The 16,314-nt window shown below is 32.2% G+C and overlaps 1 protein-coding gene across 1 annotated transcript; it reads right to left on the bottom strand.

Moving 5' to 3' along the window:
* Positions 1–1,784: 1,784 nt before the first annotated feature.
* On the bottom strand, positions 1,785–2,941 carry LOC128281979 (vacuole membrane protein KMS1-like). Its single transcript, XM_053020202.1, has 3 exons — positions 2,831–2,941; positions 2,351–2,533; positions 1,785–2,265 (listed from the first exon to the last, which is right to left on the bottom strand). The coding sequence occupies exons 1-3, from the start codon at positions 2,912–2,914 to the stop codon at positions 2,107–2,109; spliced, it is 426 nt and encodes a 141-aa protein (XP_052876162.1). The 5' UTR covers positions 2,915–2,941; the 3' UTR covers positions 1,785–2,106.
* Between the last annotated feature and the right edge of the window lie 13,373 nt (positions 2,942–16,314).

The following is a 16,314-nucleotide window of genomic DNA, read 5'->3' as shown; positions in this document are numbered from 1 at the left end:
TATCATTGAATGATTTTAATTATATTATATTATGAATTGTTTGATCAATTATGTCGGTATAGTGGATAATGTTGATATTTTACGATTGTAATACCTTATAGCTCAGGTCAGGTAACCAGATTGAGTATAGGGCGTTACATATTTGGACGAGTTAGAGTTAAAAACATGAAGACCAATTGAGTTGAAATTGAAGACTTGATGATTGGTTAATTGCGGAACAAGTTAAGTCACTTTCTATGATTGAAGACTTTGGATTACACTGAGAATCTTATGGAATTATTATTCTATTATGTCCTTTTAACTTTACTTTATAGAAAAGTGATTAGATTATAACTCTTATGTAAGCAAAACTTAAAGTAGTATATAAGCTTAAGTTTTATCTAGGTTGAAAAGTAACTAAGAGATTAAGAGAGTACATATATGTTCAAGTTAGGAACATTTTATGTGTGCATTGTTTCTGTAACCCATCAAGAAAGTCTCTTGAGTTGGAAAGCTAAGTTGTCAAGGGGAAAGCTTAGTGGGAGTGATCTAGCCTTTGTACAACAGTGAGATTGCTAAATTGGTGAGTCTTAGAACAATGTTAGGACTTAAACCATTGGTTGTACTGTGAGAAAGATAGTGGATCATTGCTCCGAGCAAGACCCCACAGACGTAGACTCGAATTGTGTAAACACTCTCGATGTTCATCTTTACATTTTCACACTTTTGATTTCGTGGTTGAAATTGTGGCCACGGTTCCAAGCAATATTTTAGCCACAATTTCTTGTTTGGAAAGCAAGTATCCCTCGTCTCTTCATTTTTAATATATACTCATTCATATATGTAATTTATAATTTTATTAATAATACAATATATTTATAATATTTCAAGTTCTTAATAAAGGAAGAGTAAATGTAATATATATTAAATATATATATTTATCAAACAAAAACATATTTTGATTACGCAAATATGCTAAAATGAATTATTATATGTAAAACCAAAATGAAACGGTTTGAATCATTTTGATTCATCGTGATTTTCATATTTTTTATAATTGAAAAAATATTATTATTATCTATACTATTAATAAAACCTTCATTGAGTTAATGTCACAAGTGAATTAATGTCACAAAGTTAATCGATACTAATAAAATTAGAAAATTATGAAAATGTACTTTTATAATTAAGATAAGTCATAATATTCGAGGGTATTGCGGTGGTTCCATTTTAACAAAAATCAAGAAAATATGCATATAGTGAGATTCAAACTTGTACCAAGTGAATTAACAAAATCTTAAATTTATCGCTAACCAAAACTTTATTTTATTATTTTTCAATTTTTTTAATATGCACGATTTATTATCTCTACCAGTTATATATCTATACTATTAATAAAACCTTTGACTCATAATTCTTGACAAAATCATGATAAATAATTATAGTACATTTAGTATTGCTTATGCGAGCTATTTAGATGTCAAAATTTTGTTTTATTAGTAATTTAATCTATTTTTTATTTTAATATCGTACATATTTTAGTGTTATTATGATTAATTAGTTTCAAATCATCTATTTCTTTATTTATTTTATTTTATTTTTAAATATATATTTATCATTTAAATTTATGGTTTCAGTATTTTAAATATATATTTATCATCTAAATTTGTGGTTTCAGACGCTGATTAGATTTCTAATGCAGTAACGTCATGATTTAAGAAAATATATTAAAAAATCCATTAGCGCTTGAACTGAAGCAAATCTTTCATTGTGCACAGGCTAATTAAGAGTGGAAGATGGAAGGAAAGCCAAAATTTGAAGTCTTACATTGCGAAAGAATAAATTTCCAAGTGTCAAATAGCTCTTAACAATGGGAGAAAAACAAATATTGTTGCCAGCATTACACAGGAATTATAAAAACCTGTAGCTTCTATTTGTCTGTGTACCTATTTCCTTTATACAAAGCTCTAAAAGGGGACTACATAGTGCAATGGTTTGTTGGGGGATTGCTTTAATGGTAAATTATGAAAGAGCGGTAACATATAGTGAACTATTACTACCCGTAAACGAATAATAAAGTAAAACGATGACCGAATGCCAGTATACCCGCTTCATAAATTCGCAAGCTTAATGTCTCGAAGCAGATACCTTCTTCGCAAGCTGCTTATCTTGCTGCTTTTTCAGATGGTCCTGAGCAGTCGCATTGACAATCTTCACAAAGAAGTTCATAAGCATAAGCCACACAATAGTGTTCCAGATCGATGCAAATGAAAAATCCCACTTCTCCTGCAGAAGAGATTTGAAATCTATTTTACAGAGTCATTTTAGAAGACTAAAATGGATATATATTTTTTACTGATTCAAGGGGTACCTTGACATTTGAAGGGACAGGATGTGGGGCAGCTAAGTACTTTTCCTTTACGGCATGAAGTTTTTCTGTGAGTGTGGGCAAGTAAGAATCAAATCCAGGAATGAGGCTACTGAGAACCCAGATCAGTTCATTCTCTATCCAGTCCAGAAGTTGATTATTACAGACAGAGATAATAAAAACCGTCTGCAGAGAAGGAACCAAATAGATACTAATAAGATGCTTGCAAAAAATTAGGATAATTTAACTTTATTGATACAATTAACACACAGAAGTTTGTTTTTTTCAGATAGTAGTCATTTCCACCTGAATCTTTTCAGAGTGGTGACATTCTCGTTAACACCGTAAGCAAAATTAAAACAATGAATTTATAATAAGACCTTCAACTTCACGGGTAGAAACAACTTGATTCAGTAGAAATAAAACAGTGAAAGGGAACCGAGGCTCTGCTTGTATGGTAAACACAAAGAAAACATCACAAACCTGTATGTGAGTTTTAATAATTGCCTTCCCAATCAAAGTTGCAAGAAAGAACTTCCAAAACGGAATCCCAAATTGTCCACACATGATGCCAGCAAGGTCAAATAAAGGATTTGGGACCTGAAACATGGTTCAGTCCATCAGCAGGTTTACATGATAAAATCAATCAACAATGGCATAAATAGCATTTATAAACTGTGAACTCATATGGTCTTAAATGGAAATAACTAATGAGACTTGGTGTTCAAATGCCATTGAAGTTTCTCGATTAGGCTCTCTCAACGTAATGCAACACTTCGTAATTAGCTTGTTTTTTATCAACAAAATTTTATATCTTGAGACAGATTATATAGTATCTTTTAAGATACAAAATTTATAAAATAAACAAACAGCACCGTACAACAAAATATAGATAAAGTGTACAAGATATTAAGGCTTAATTATTGCTCAAGTGTACAAGATATTAAGCAATGCCATTCAAATGCAACACTTCAACATAATGCAACACTTCGTAATTAGCTTGTTGAAATTTCACATGAAATTTATTTTACCAACAAAATTTTATATCTTGGGACAGATTATATAGTGTCTTTTAAAATACAAAATTTCTCCGTTACAAGAGCTGCTATTTATAGACTTGAGATTATTGCTTAAGTTTTCATATACTCCATTTCGTAAGCATTTTTATTATTCTTTTTAAGTTTACGTCTGATGTATTCTTAGTATTTGACCGTTCTCAAAAAATTGTACTTACATATTGTTTCCGATTCTTAGACAAAGCTAGTGTACAAGATATTAAAGCTTAATTCTAGAACAAGATTTGATTTCTTTTATTTCTTTTCTCTTTTAGACTGTGTAAGCATGTATATAAAGGCACACCATAAAGTTGAATATAACACACATTTTCTCATTTCTTCTATATGTTAACTTGCATATAGAGCCTATCTTTATTAAAAAAAAAAGGAAAAAAAGAGTAAAATCTTTTTTGTCAATCTAGTGTGGGTGAGCAATCTTGTTGGGAGCTTAGTTTTTCTAATATTCAAATTGCTTCTTAAACTGCATGTTTTGTCATCATGTACTATTCCTTATTTGAACAACTGACTAGACAGACCTTTGAATAGTAGTCTGGGCTTACAAAACCGCCTAAGTGCAATGTATTGTTGGAATTTTTTTATTTTGATCTTCATAATGTGTTAGTCAGTTAGCAAATGATCCTCAAGTCATGTTTTAATCCACCCTCAATGATGTTGATTGAATTTGGAGAGAAGGACGAGTAACGAACGGCAATCTCATCTTAAAGGCATCCTTTTCCTTTTTACTTTGAGACCAAGCTAACCGATTTACTTAGATATGAAGGAAATTATGTAATAATTATCGAAGATATTTCAAGAGATAAATTTATCCTTTTACTAAGAGTTTTAAACTTATCAAAATGTTGCTTCAAAGCTTTTGTGTCAGCTTATAAAAGGTTGCAGGTGATTCTATTTAAAGTAATGATGTCCAAGAAGAAAAGTCATTTTATCTCACATCCATCTTCGGTGATTAAAGCTTCAAATTCATACAATGATAATGATGTTGATTTTAATAGCCTAGAGGATGCTTTTAAGTATATGTTGAAGAAAATGGAAGTGTTGTGTAAATTGAATGATTCTTTGAGAGAAGTTGTAATTCTCAAATGGGAAAAAAGAAAGACCCAATACAATTGTCAAAGAGAAAGATGGTGTAATTATTGATCTTAGAAAGATTAACGAGATATTTGATGAGACTATCAAGAAAAATGATGAAACAATTGCTAAAACTAATGCAACTTTGAAAGCAAATGAGCAAGATTTAAATGATGCCAAAGCCATTATCAAAAAATATGAAATCCAAAGTGATGAGATCTCTGATGTTGGGAGATCCGAATTTGGTTGAAATGAACCTGATAAGAAATCTATATCTCCTACGAATTTTGTTAAATTTAAAGAAATGATTGCTATTGATCTACTTTAATTTGATATGTCAAATTAAGCTCTCTCAAGCACTTAATGAGCTTGTTGTCAAGTAGTTTACTAGTCTTTTTTATATTTTTTTATTGATTCTTAGATTTTAGTGTTAATGATAGTTTTTCTTACATTTGATCTCTTTTGAGATCCAAATTGACAAAACTATGTTATTAGGAGTCTAAAGGTGGATTTGAACTTGTTTAGGGAGATAACTAAGGTCAAACATCAAGGAGGACCTCAACTATTATGGGGGTCACGATACAAGTGCATGTGTGTCATGACATTGACCCTCTATCACCTCAAGGAAGTGAACTTCAACAAAAACCCAACTTGGAGTAACCTGTGGTGTTGTGACACCAAGCCTCAATTACAAGCCCTCAAGGTCGCAACTCCAAACCAATTGTTGAAGTGAAGGAACCTAATGCCTACTGTCGTCGAGTTTGTGACACCAATAAGGCTGGGTCGCAACACCAAGTGCCTTAAGCCAAGCTCGTGTCTGCTTCCATTGATGTCACAACACCAAAACCTGGGTGTTGCAACACTGAAGTTTGACAGGTGAAAAAAAAAACTTCAGGGGTAATTTTGTGTTCAAACTCAGCTAAAGTCATATCATTTTCTTTAAAGGTATTTTTGTTAATGTTAGGGTTAGGGAACCTCATGTACTTAAGACATCTTTATGTCACAACTAATAGAGGGGATCTTTATCATATTTTTGTGAACATCTTTTATTCCCTCACCATTTTTCACTTTTCAGGTTTTTCCTTTCTTAGCTTAGTAGTTATTTCTACTATTTTATTTTTCATTTTTGCTACACTTTTTGTTTTCTTAAAAAGATACATGAGCCTTCATTGTTATTTTGTGTTTTTCTTTAAAATATTTGATACATTTACATATTGCTAGTTATCAAAAGTGCAAAAATATTAACTTGTGATGTGGATTTGTCAACATTCTTGTTGTCATCATTTTCATCAAAAACATCTTCAAGAGTCTTTAAGCATTTTTAAACCCTTGTCTTTTTATGGTTAATTAATGAATCATTTAAGCATGAAATTGGCTAGACTTTGTATTTTGATTATGAGTAGAAACTGTCATCATAGTCTAACGATTTTTATGGTTACACGTCTGAAATCAATAGTTACCATCGAGGGTGGTTAGATAGTGTGTCAACATATGATTCATATTCTTAGTAATCAAATCTAGATAGGGAATTGTATGGTGAAGAGTATATTTAAGACGCATATCTTATCACTCACGTTGGTATGCTTGAGGATAGCATGCCTTCATGTCATGACATGATAAGGACTATGAAAAATCAATTTTCATTAATGATAGAAACTCTTCAATGTTAAACAAATGTGAAAGTTTAGGTGGAAGAATTCGTTGAATCAAATGCTTTTGAGCTTGAAGAGGTGGTCACCTATATTATTGTTGGTCATGAAAACTCAAAGGTTGATTTTCAACAATAGTTAGAAATTGAAGTGCCTTGCAAGGTTGGATAACATGGATAAAGTCTCCAACTCTATTGACGTAGAGGTAGAGATAAGAATAGATATAATCTTAGATGAAGAAATCATTGAGCTTAAATTGATGTTAAGTGAAAATGTGGAGTTGTCGATGCATTTTCTAATGATTTTTGAACAAGATCAAACTCAAGTGATAACTGAGGATATATGTGAGTATATGAGTTTTCAACTAGACGAAGGAGATAAGGTTCATGTAATGCACTATTCGAAAGAATTTGAGTTTGTGATTCCTGAATCGATCATTCCTCATAAGGTGATATGGAGTTGGCGTTTTGGTACGAGGTGTCTAATGACGTAGATGTCTTGTTGATTGAAGATAAAATGTATGCAAATTATTTGATCAACAGAGTGATATGCATCTTACCAATCATGAACAACCATCGAGTCAAAGTCTCGAGCACTCCTTGGAAGTTCTTCTTCGATGGCAAGACTCATCGCCTGAGAAAACTTTTCTTTTAAACTCTTATGCATGATTTTTTATTAATTTGTTCAATAAGTTAGTTTTGTTATTTTGGTAATTTTGTTAGATTTTTCAATTCATATTTTTAATATTAGGTTTTCAACAATTTTCATGTGAGCAACGATTTTGAGTTTGATTGTTGAAAACTAAATAAGTCTTATTCGTATTATTTTCAATGTGGCAACATTCACCTAGAAATATTGCGATACCAAAGGCAATAAAGCCATGATGATTTTACATGTTCGTTGCTGCGACATCTATGACAGTCTTGCATTTGAAGCTTGAGGAAAAAAATAGGGTCAGTATCGCGGCATCATGCTAGTAAAGTCATAACACTATGGACAGATTGCACTTATCATGCTAGTAAAGTCGTAACACTATTGACAAATTGCACTTATTGTCGCGACACCAGGAGTACCCATTTTAAAGTGGCGACTTGATTCGTGTTTGACACTGGAACAACCTTTTTTTACCCTATTTACTTCATTTTACTTCAGTTTGTTATCTTCTAAACTACCAAAAAGCTTCCCCTTTTTGCTCGTTCTAGGGTTTCAAAAACTCAATTCTTTTTAAATATGCACTAACCTGGAAATTTTTTGCACTTTATTTCTTCTTTCTTTCACTAATTTTTGTATTCCATTTCAAGTTGGAAGTAAGAAGCAAAAAAGTGGTGTCCAATGTTCGTCTTCACTTTCAACAACTATCGAGTTTAAGGGTTTCAATCTTTTCACTTTAGAGTATTTTAATATATTTTTGCAAAAGCTGTGTGTTGCATGATTGCTTTGGGTTATTTTACACTTTTCTTATAATTTGTTGAATGCCCATAATGTTTTATATTAGAGTTGGTGTTTGCATGTATATTTAAATAGTTGAATATTGCTCAATGATTGGTTTGAAATTGATAATTGTTAAGGTTAGTTTATTAGAACATTTTTTTAGACAACGAGAATTTTTTCTTGCTTAAACCTTAAAGGAAATTGGTGATATGAATCCAAAAGGAACAAAAAGGACTAAACCCCATCTAGAAACCCTTTGTCTCCGAGGTATAATAAGGAAAATTTTAATAATAGAGAGGCCAGAAAAAATTTTCTTGTAACTTCAAGGTAGAATGTTCATACTTGAACTTAGATTTGATTCGGCCTCCTCTTTTTGTAATGACATTTGGGAATTAGTCCAATACTACAAGCAGTACGATTTTTTCCTCATTTTGAAGAAACTCGCTACATTCCCATTATATTAGAATTTTATTCTAATTTGAAATATACGAAAAGTAATAGAGTTTTTTCTCAGAATAAGAAAGTTGGCATATCTCCTACTTCTATTTGTAAATGTTATGGTGTTCCATATTTTGAACATGATGATGTTTGAAATAGATACCATAATGAATTTTCTAATAAAAAATAAGAGAGAATGGAAACAACTGTCATATTTTGATTTTCATTTCTCTTTTCACTAGTCAATAATGTTTTCAAATGAGAAAATATGAATGCAACTAATTTGTACTCGGGGAGGCCCAGTACTAAACACTAACACTATCAATGTCTTTCGAGTTGTATTGCTTTACTCTATTTTGTAGAGAAAGAGAATTTTCTCAGGGAAATGGATTCACAAATACATGCGTAAGTGTGTTTTTGAAGGTAAATTTGGTATATATTTCCCACACTTGGTCATGGATTTATGTCTTAAAGTCGAGGTGAAAATGGAGCCAACTGAACAGTTTCATAAACCCACGAAAGGTATTATTAGTGGCACCATTCTTGGACAGTATTGAAAATTGCAACATAAGCAAATTCAAGAGTGGAACCAACGTAAAAAAAAATGGAAGTACCAACTTCCTTACCAAAGAGGAAATCTACAAGGAAGAATCTATAGAAATAAAAAAAAAAAAAGAGAGAGCAAATACGCTAGTTAATAAAATACTAAAAAAAATAGGCTTTCTATATATTGCATCGTCCAAAAATCATTTTTTATCAGTTGTAACAAAAAAAAACTTCATAGAAGTCAAAATATGAAGAAATATATATGCCTAGATACTTTATTCTATGGATAAAGATATAAATTGATAGATGAAGAAGGATCGTAAAGATTAATTAGCAAGATTTTGAGTCGATGCAATAAATAAGAATTGCTTATTTATGTCATGATATAAGATAAAAATTAGTGGGGCACTGTGGGAAAATGATGGACGGGTTAGACAAAGTTAGGTTTGGGAAAAAGGATATTTCTATTAGATACCGTCATATAGTGTTGCTGAGTGTACCCATGATGTGCGAAGCTTCGAGCTTTTGCGGAAGGAATAGTACGGTGTTTAAGCATCAATGTATAGGAATGGCGAAATGGAAGAATGGGTGGAGGAAGAGGAAAATTGGAATTTGATTAAGGCTCCGCTATCTAGGATTGCTGGAAGCAAACCGTGAGTGCAAATCTTTGGGCCTTGCAAGGGGCACTTTGGTGTTCGAGCATCATAGTGGATATAAGATAAGACAATATTGATGGCTTTAAGGTTCCACAGAGCAACACGACGACAATAGTCCTTATAGGGGGCACTTTGGTGTTCGAGCATCATGGTGGATATAAGATAAGACAATATTGATGGCTTTAAAGTTTCACAGAGCAACACCACGACGACAGTCAACAGACTTTATGGGGTGACATCGCGACGACTGTAAGGTCCTTTGGGGCAACACCTCCAAAAGGTTTAAGGTGTAAGACTATAGCTCAACTATGGCAACCAATAAAGTCCACCAAGATAATAAATATGAGCATATGTTGCGTAAGACCATAGCTCAGCTATTACATCATATATATAATCTTCCAAGATAGAAAACATGGGATAGTTTACCGAAATAGTAAACAGGATAGTCCATTCGGACAGTGATCAGGGGATAGTCTATCAGGACAACAAACATGGGGTAGTCTACCGGGGCAGTAAACACGGGATGTAAGGGGAGTAAGACCCTAGTTCAGATACGACAACCAATAGAGTCCGCTAGGACATTAACCCCGGGGTGGATCGTTAGTATGTTATCTACAGGATGTCACATATAAAGGAAGGGTTAGAAAGAAAATGTAATTAATGGAGAGCAGGTTTGAGGAATCCGCAAGACAAAGCAATAGAAGTAGAAAGGGGAAAACAAATCGTCTGAACAATAATCACAAAAGCCGGTAAGGTAATAGGATGGTAACCCAGCAGGAAGCAATTATGAGAAATGACACGTTAATAGGTGCCTAGTGTTCAAACGAATGAAAGAGGGCTTAATCGAGGATTGTAGACAAGGACCCATCATGAAGGATCTCTAAAGTGTGCTCAAGGAAACCATGTACACTCATCATGATGGAAAGTATGCCAACTAGTCCAAAATGAATGAAAGGGTTAGATAGAATCCCAATTAAGTGAATTGCCAAAAAGAGAAACATCGAGTGACAGATATGTTTGTCAAGACTATTTTTCTTTAAGGAGAAACTAGTGTGAAAGTACTGGCCAAATGAATAGTTTCGTAGGGAACCGATATATATATAAGAGAAATTGTAAACTCAAATGGCCACTCATACGATAGTTTACTAAGTATTGTAGGCCCAACAGTTCATAACAAGAGGGCATGTTACGCTTAAAAGTAAAATTTTGCAAACAAGGCGAGTTACGAGGATGTAAACCGATCTTTATTCTAAAGTGGCAAGAGACCTTAGTAGTTATACCAACAAGGGGAATGTTAGTAAGTCCCTTAGGACTAAGGTAAGAAAATGAGACCTCCATGGATTAAACAGATTTGGAAATATCACCAACAGGCGACATAGCCAAGGGGCCATTAAGAGTGTAGTCTAAAAGACCACTTTATAAGGGCATAGTGGAGGGAAAAGTCCACACTAGAAGTAATGAAAGAAAAAAAAGTAAAGGAAAGACAGAGTCTACGAATACGACGAGGTATCATTGGAACTGTTGAGACTGAGCAAAGGTTGATTTGGATCATCCTGGAGAAGATCGCTTAGTGACCAATCCACTTAAAGATAAGTTCGAGAAAAGAAATAAAGGTCGCCAAACCAAATAGAGAGATTATTTAGAGAAAAACCAAGAAGAGTTCTCTTTTTATTACTCCGAAAAATTTGGGCTAATTCGCTAATATGGTAAAGAGACTCACTAAGTTCTTTGAACTTACAGAATTTGGTTTATGTATGTAGGACTCATTAAACGAGAAAGGAACAAAGGAAGGACCTAGCCAGACAGCAGTAGATCGACGAGCGATTACTAGTTTGGTGTCACTATACCTAGGGGATGAATGTTTTGTAACTAAAAATTTCCTTAGAATCGGGAGTTTAGATAGTGAACATTTACTCTAATTTATTGTCTCTATTGTAAAAATTTTAAATAAATAGGTAATATAGTCTAATTTTCTAAGCTCTAAGTATGTACATTAACTCGATTCAATTGTAACACCCCATACTCGATTTCGGTGATCGGGTCGGGTAATGGTGTTACAATTAGAACATCATTATTTACTATTGTTGAAAAGATATGTTTACAATTTTATGATCTACCTTATTTGGAATGTTAAGTATTTGTTAGCACTCTCGAAACACCTTTTAGACCTTGAATTGATAAACAAGCTAGTTTTGCTTTTGAGTTGATACTTTCAGATGTTTGGGGGCCATGTTCAGTAGTATCTAAACCTAGATATAAATATTTCATTAAATTTTTGGATGATAATGATGTGATTCTGAGCACCAAGGTTGAATTAAATCTAGTCAAAGTGAAACAAGTTGATGATGGGCTAAATCTCCAAGGGCCACATCTTCTTGTGATGATCAAAACGAGGACTGATCCTTTTGTGATTTTCAATTGGGTCAACAATGGAAGGTCGAACAAAGTGGGTCAAAAAGAGTTTTAAGGGCCTTTGTGTGGACGTGGGGGAACAAGTCCAAAATAATCAAATTTTGATTAGGCCAAGATCAAGTCAAATTTTGATCCAAGAGATTGGATGATTCTTTTTTATCGGTTTTAATTAATCAAGAACTTTGTTTAAGTTTATTTTTGTCTCTAAATGCATCTTTAAATTAGTGTCTGTCTTGCATTATTATTCTACATCTTTTAAATTATAACATGCGTTATGTGTTCTACATTTAATAAAGTCATGCATTCTGTAACTCTCATGTTAGTTAAGTATGCATCATAAATAATGACATGCATTATGCAACTCTCATGATTAGTTAAGTTTGCATCATAAATAATGACATGCATTACGTAACTCACATGTTAGTTAAAGTTTGCATCTTTAAATTAAGTCATGCGTTAAGTAACTCATTTGTCCATTTAGTTTGCATCTTAAAACCATACATTTAAGCATATTAGTTAATAAATATCTTTGAATTAATTTATTTATGTGTGTTATTTAATTTGGCTATTATTTTAACGCATAAGTTAAAGTGTGTTTATTTTCATTCAAGTGTTTTAAGTTGAATAAGAATGCGACTAGATTTCAAGTGTTTAATAAGCATTCACTCTTGATCAAGTGACTCTTCAAATACTGTTCGATTTTGGTGCACTTAAAGGCCAATTCATGGCACCAACTAAAGGGAGGACATGCAAAGAATGAAGGCAGTACTACAAACAACAACTTAAGGAGCATTAATCTTCATAAAGATAGTGACCTTTAAACTGTCCATAAATTAATGAAAAGAAATGCCTTTCATCTACTCAAAGACAAGTGAAGAGACATGTTTTTTGGGCTAACCATCAAAGAGTTAAACCGAATCTAATGGTTTGATTTAAGCTAGTTAAATGACCAAATTTGAAAGGTCTTAAGGGAACTTGAAAGGTCATTTGAGGCCCATAAATTTCGTTCTAAGTCATTCATGTAAAAGAAAACTTTTGTTTGAAATTAAATCATATTTTGTGAGAATATTTCTCTCTTGGTTCTTCATTGAACTGTTCGAACTTATCAAACTTTCTTCAAAGTTTGTGGCATTCAAAATTTGTCTTATCACTCCATTTACCATCCCGGGGTGTGACAACTTCAATACGCCAATATTCGAGTATAAGGTCAAGTTTAAACGAGTCGTAGTTTTAATATAGCTACGATTCCTTAGATAATTCAAGTGCTTAGAATTAAGATTTCCACCTTTTGAACCATTTCAAGATGATTCTTCAATCAAGTTGTTTTTCGAACCCACAAAGCTTGGGAAATTGCATCATATTCTCACATGACATGGATACTTTTCATGAAAATTTAGTAGGAGATAACTTTCTCATTTCTATGCCTTTTATGTTAAGATAAAATTAGAGTTTGGTGTGTCTACCTAGATTCTACAAGCGATAATGCTAAACAATACTTCTCTAACCCTTTATAGGCTTTCATGACCAAGAATGGGATTCTTCATCAATCTTTATCTATTGACACACCATCCTAGAATGAAGCAACTAAACAAATAACATATATATTTTTGAGATAATAAGAGATCTTTTATTTCAAAAAAAGGTTCCTTAACAATTCTAGGGTGACGTTATTACAATGACTTGCTTTCTAATCAATCTCATGCATTTTTCTATACTAAATGGTAATAGCCCATACAATATTTTATTTCTAGTCCAAGACATTATTTCTAGTGCAACCAAGCATTTTCGAGAGTACTTGCTTTGCAGGATATTCAACCCCATATCATTAAATTGGATCTTAAATATTTAAAGTGTGTTTTTGAGATATTCCCACCTTCAAAAGGGGCATAGGTGTTATAGTTTAGCGTCTACTAATGTTTTTTTTCTTCTCAAAACGTGTACATTATTTTCAGAAACAACTTCATTAGTGGTTTTGATATAAAAAGACGACAATGAGTGGTTCATGTATTCCGTCACATCTCTAAACTCTTCTATTCATCAAACACAAAATCCTGATCCTTTGGCACTTAGTTTATTCCTAATCCTATTACTCTTAATTCGACATAAACATCGATTACTTAAGTTTATTCCAGATGAAAGGATGCTTATTATACAAGTCCTATATCGACCTTTTTATCATAAAATCTGACAAGTGGTCTGACACATACACGGATGGGGTGAAATTTATTAAATTTCATTCATCAAAGTTGCCAATTTTCAAGATTAGGAAATCAGTAGACTTGCAACGTCTTTTTGGATAGGATCCAAACATTTCTAGGTTGAGATATCTTCATGGAGTTCGAATATCTATCTTTTAGCTTTGAAACGCACTTTGAATCACTCAATTTCAAGTCTGGAAACTCAAATTATAATCGTTTTAGTGAAGACTGTGCAAGTAAAATTTTTGGACGAAATTATGACGAAAATTACGAGCTTTAGGCTTTTAATTTGAGTTTAAATCGTATTAGGTTCGGGTTTTGGGCTAAAGTTTTATTATATATGAGCCTAATATTGTATTTATCAGCTCTTATTATTTTATTAGTCCAAATTTTAATAATTATTAAGTAGTTTAAGTTATTTAGGAGTTTTATATCAATAAGAAAGTTTATTTAGGAGTTTTATATCAATAAGAAAGTTTAGTTTAAAACAACTTCTTGTTTATATTAATTAGAGTTCTAATATATTTAAGAGTTTTATTTAGATTTATTTAGCTAGCCTATATATAGACCTTTGCATTGTACACAAGTCATTCATTCAATTCTATCTAACTTGAATTAATAAATTCTCTTTAAGTTTTCTTTTCAAGAATTTCTCTTGAATCTCTTTTTGAAGAGTTTTAATAATCTTTTTATATTGTGGGATCATCTTCAAACTTTTTCTTGCCAATTTTTCTTTCTTGGAGGAGAAATTAGAATCGCTTGAAAGGGGTTGTGGATTTTTCGTGTTTTTAAGGCTTATTAGGACTTCTAAATATCATGTTCTATCTTTCTATCTATCTTCTTTATTTTCTTCCTTATTGTTCTAATCGTAGATTTATTATTCTATTTTGATTATCTTCGTTATTTATTTTAATAGTTTTATCTAACTTGAATTTTGATTGCACTTCAGGTTATGTCAAAATCCAAGTTTCTTTCCAAACGTCTAGAGCCCTAAGTCAAATCTCGACTTTGACAATTTTTACAATTTGCTTCCGCATTCATCCGTCTTATTCCGTACCATGATCTTGACCTTCCTATCTCCCTACGCAAAAGTAAACATCAATGAACCTATCTCTTTCCAATTTTGTTTCATTCAACTATTTTTCTCTTTTGCCTTGCTCTTTAATTATGTCTTTTGACTCTATTTCTATTTCTAAAATAGTTGAAGAGACCTTAAGTCATACTAGCTAACGCGATGTAGTGAAGGAAGGAATAGATGCATTAGATGAGAATGGTACTTGGGATCTGGTGGATGGCTAAACTTAAGCTAGACTTGTTGCAAAAGGATATCCTCATACTTATGGGGTTACTTAGTCAACTACTTTCTCCCCTATGGCTATGCTCATCTATTCATTTAACATATTGCTTCTCGAAATTGGTATTTACATCATTAGATATCACAAATGCTTTTTTTAAGGTAATGTCCAAGAAGAAATGTATATAAAATAACTAGATGGGTTTGTTGCTCAAGAGGAGTATAGAAATGTCTATCATTAAAAGATGTCTTTTTTTATGGATTGAAGCAAAGCCTCTAGGCTTGATTTACTAATTTCAGTGAAGTAGTTCTAGAGTTTTGGCTAAAAGCATGTAAATGTGACCACTCACTATTCTGTGGACAATTAGTAGTTGAGATTATTATTTCTTGTGGTGTATGTTGATGATATGTCAATACAAAAGATATAGTCGTAGCTTCTTCTATCATTTTTTTTTCTTGCATACCAATTTTCACACAAAAGATTTGGGATAGTAGTACTTCTTGGTGTAGAAGTCACAAGTAGCAAAAAGGAATTTTTTTTTTTCTATTTTAGATAAAGTATGTTCTTGACCTACTTAAAAAAAATTTGGAAAGTTGGTAGCAAAACCGTGTAGTATTCAAATGGTACCTGATGTGCGTCTTAGAGATGATGACGATCCTTTTTATGGTTATAAGAGATATTAGAGGATAGTTAGGAAATTAAAACAACTCATTGTAACTCAACTAGATATTGCATTTCTCATAACTTTTGTTAGACAATTTATGCCTACACCTACATTGAAACATTGGTCAAGAGAAAATCCTTTAAATACCAACTATTAATGAAAACAGACCAATTTTGAATTTTCCCAAATTTAAATTATTTAAACATTCCTCAAAAATATTATATTATGATATATACCCTAACATCCTTAAAATAGATATACAAATAAATACATAAAAATAAAAAAACACTTTCATTATATTTTTTCTATTTTACGTGTCCCGAAAGGGCTAAAAATGCTTAAAGCATTAATTTCTTTCTTTTATAGGTTTTTTTTTTTTTAAACTTTGTCTGTATATTGTTCGTCTTTCTTCTTCTCTTTGTCTCCATCTCAATAAGAGCGCTCTCTCTTTGTCAGCAAAACGCGCTCTCTCAATTATGTCAATACGAGTATGACACCCCAAACTCTTGAGTACTTGTAACAAAGGTCGGAACA

Source organism: Gossypium arboreum, chromosome 10 (genome assembly GCF_025698485.1).
Source record: "Gossypium arboreum isolate Shixiya-1 chromosome 10, ASM2569848v2, whole genome shotgun sequence".
Taxonomy (NCBI): Eukaryota; Viridiplantae; Streptophyta; class Magnoliopsida; order Malvales; family Malvaceae; genus Gossypium; species Gossypium arboreum.
This window is presented reverse-complemented; position numbering and strand designations above follow the sequence as displayed.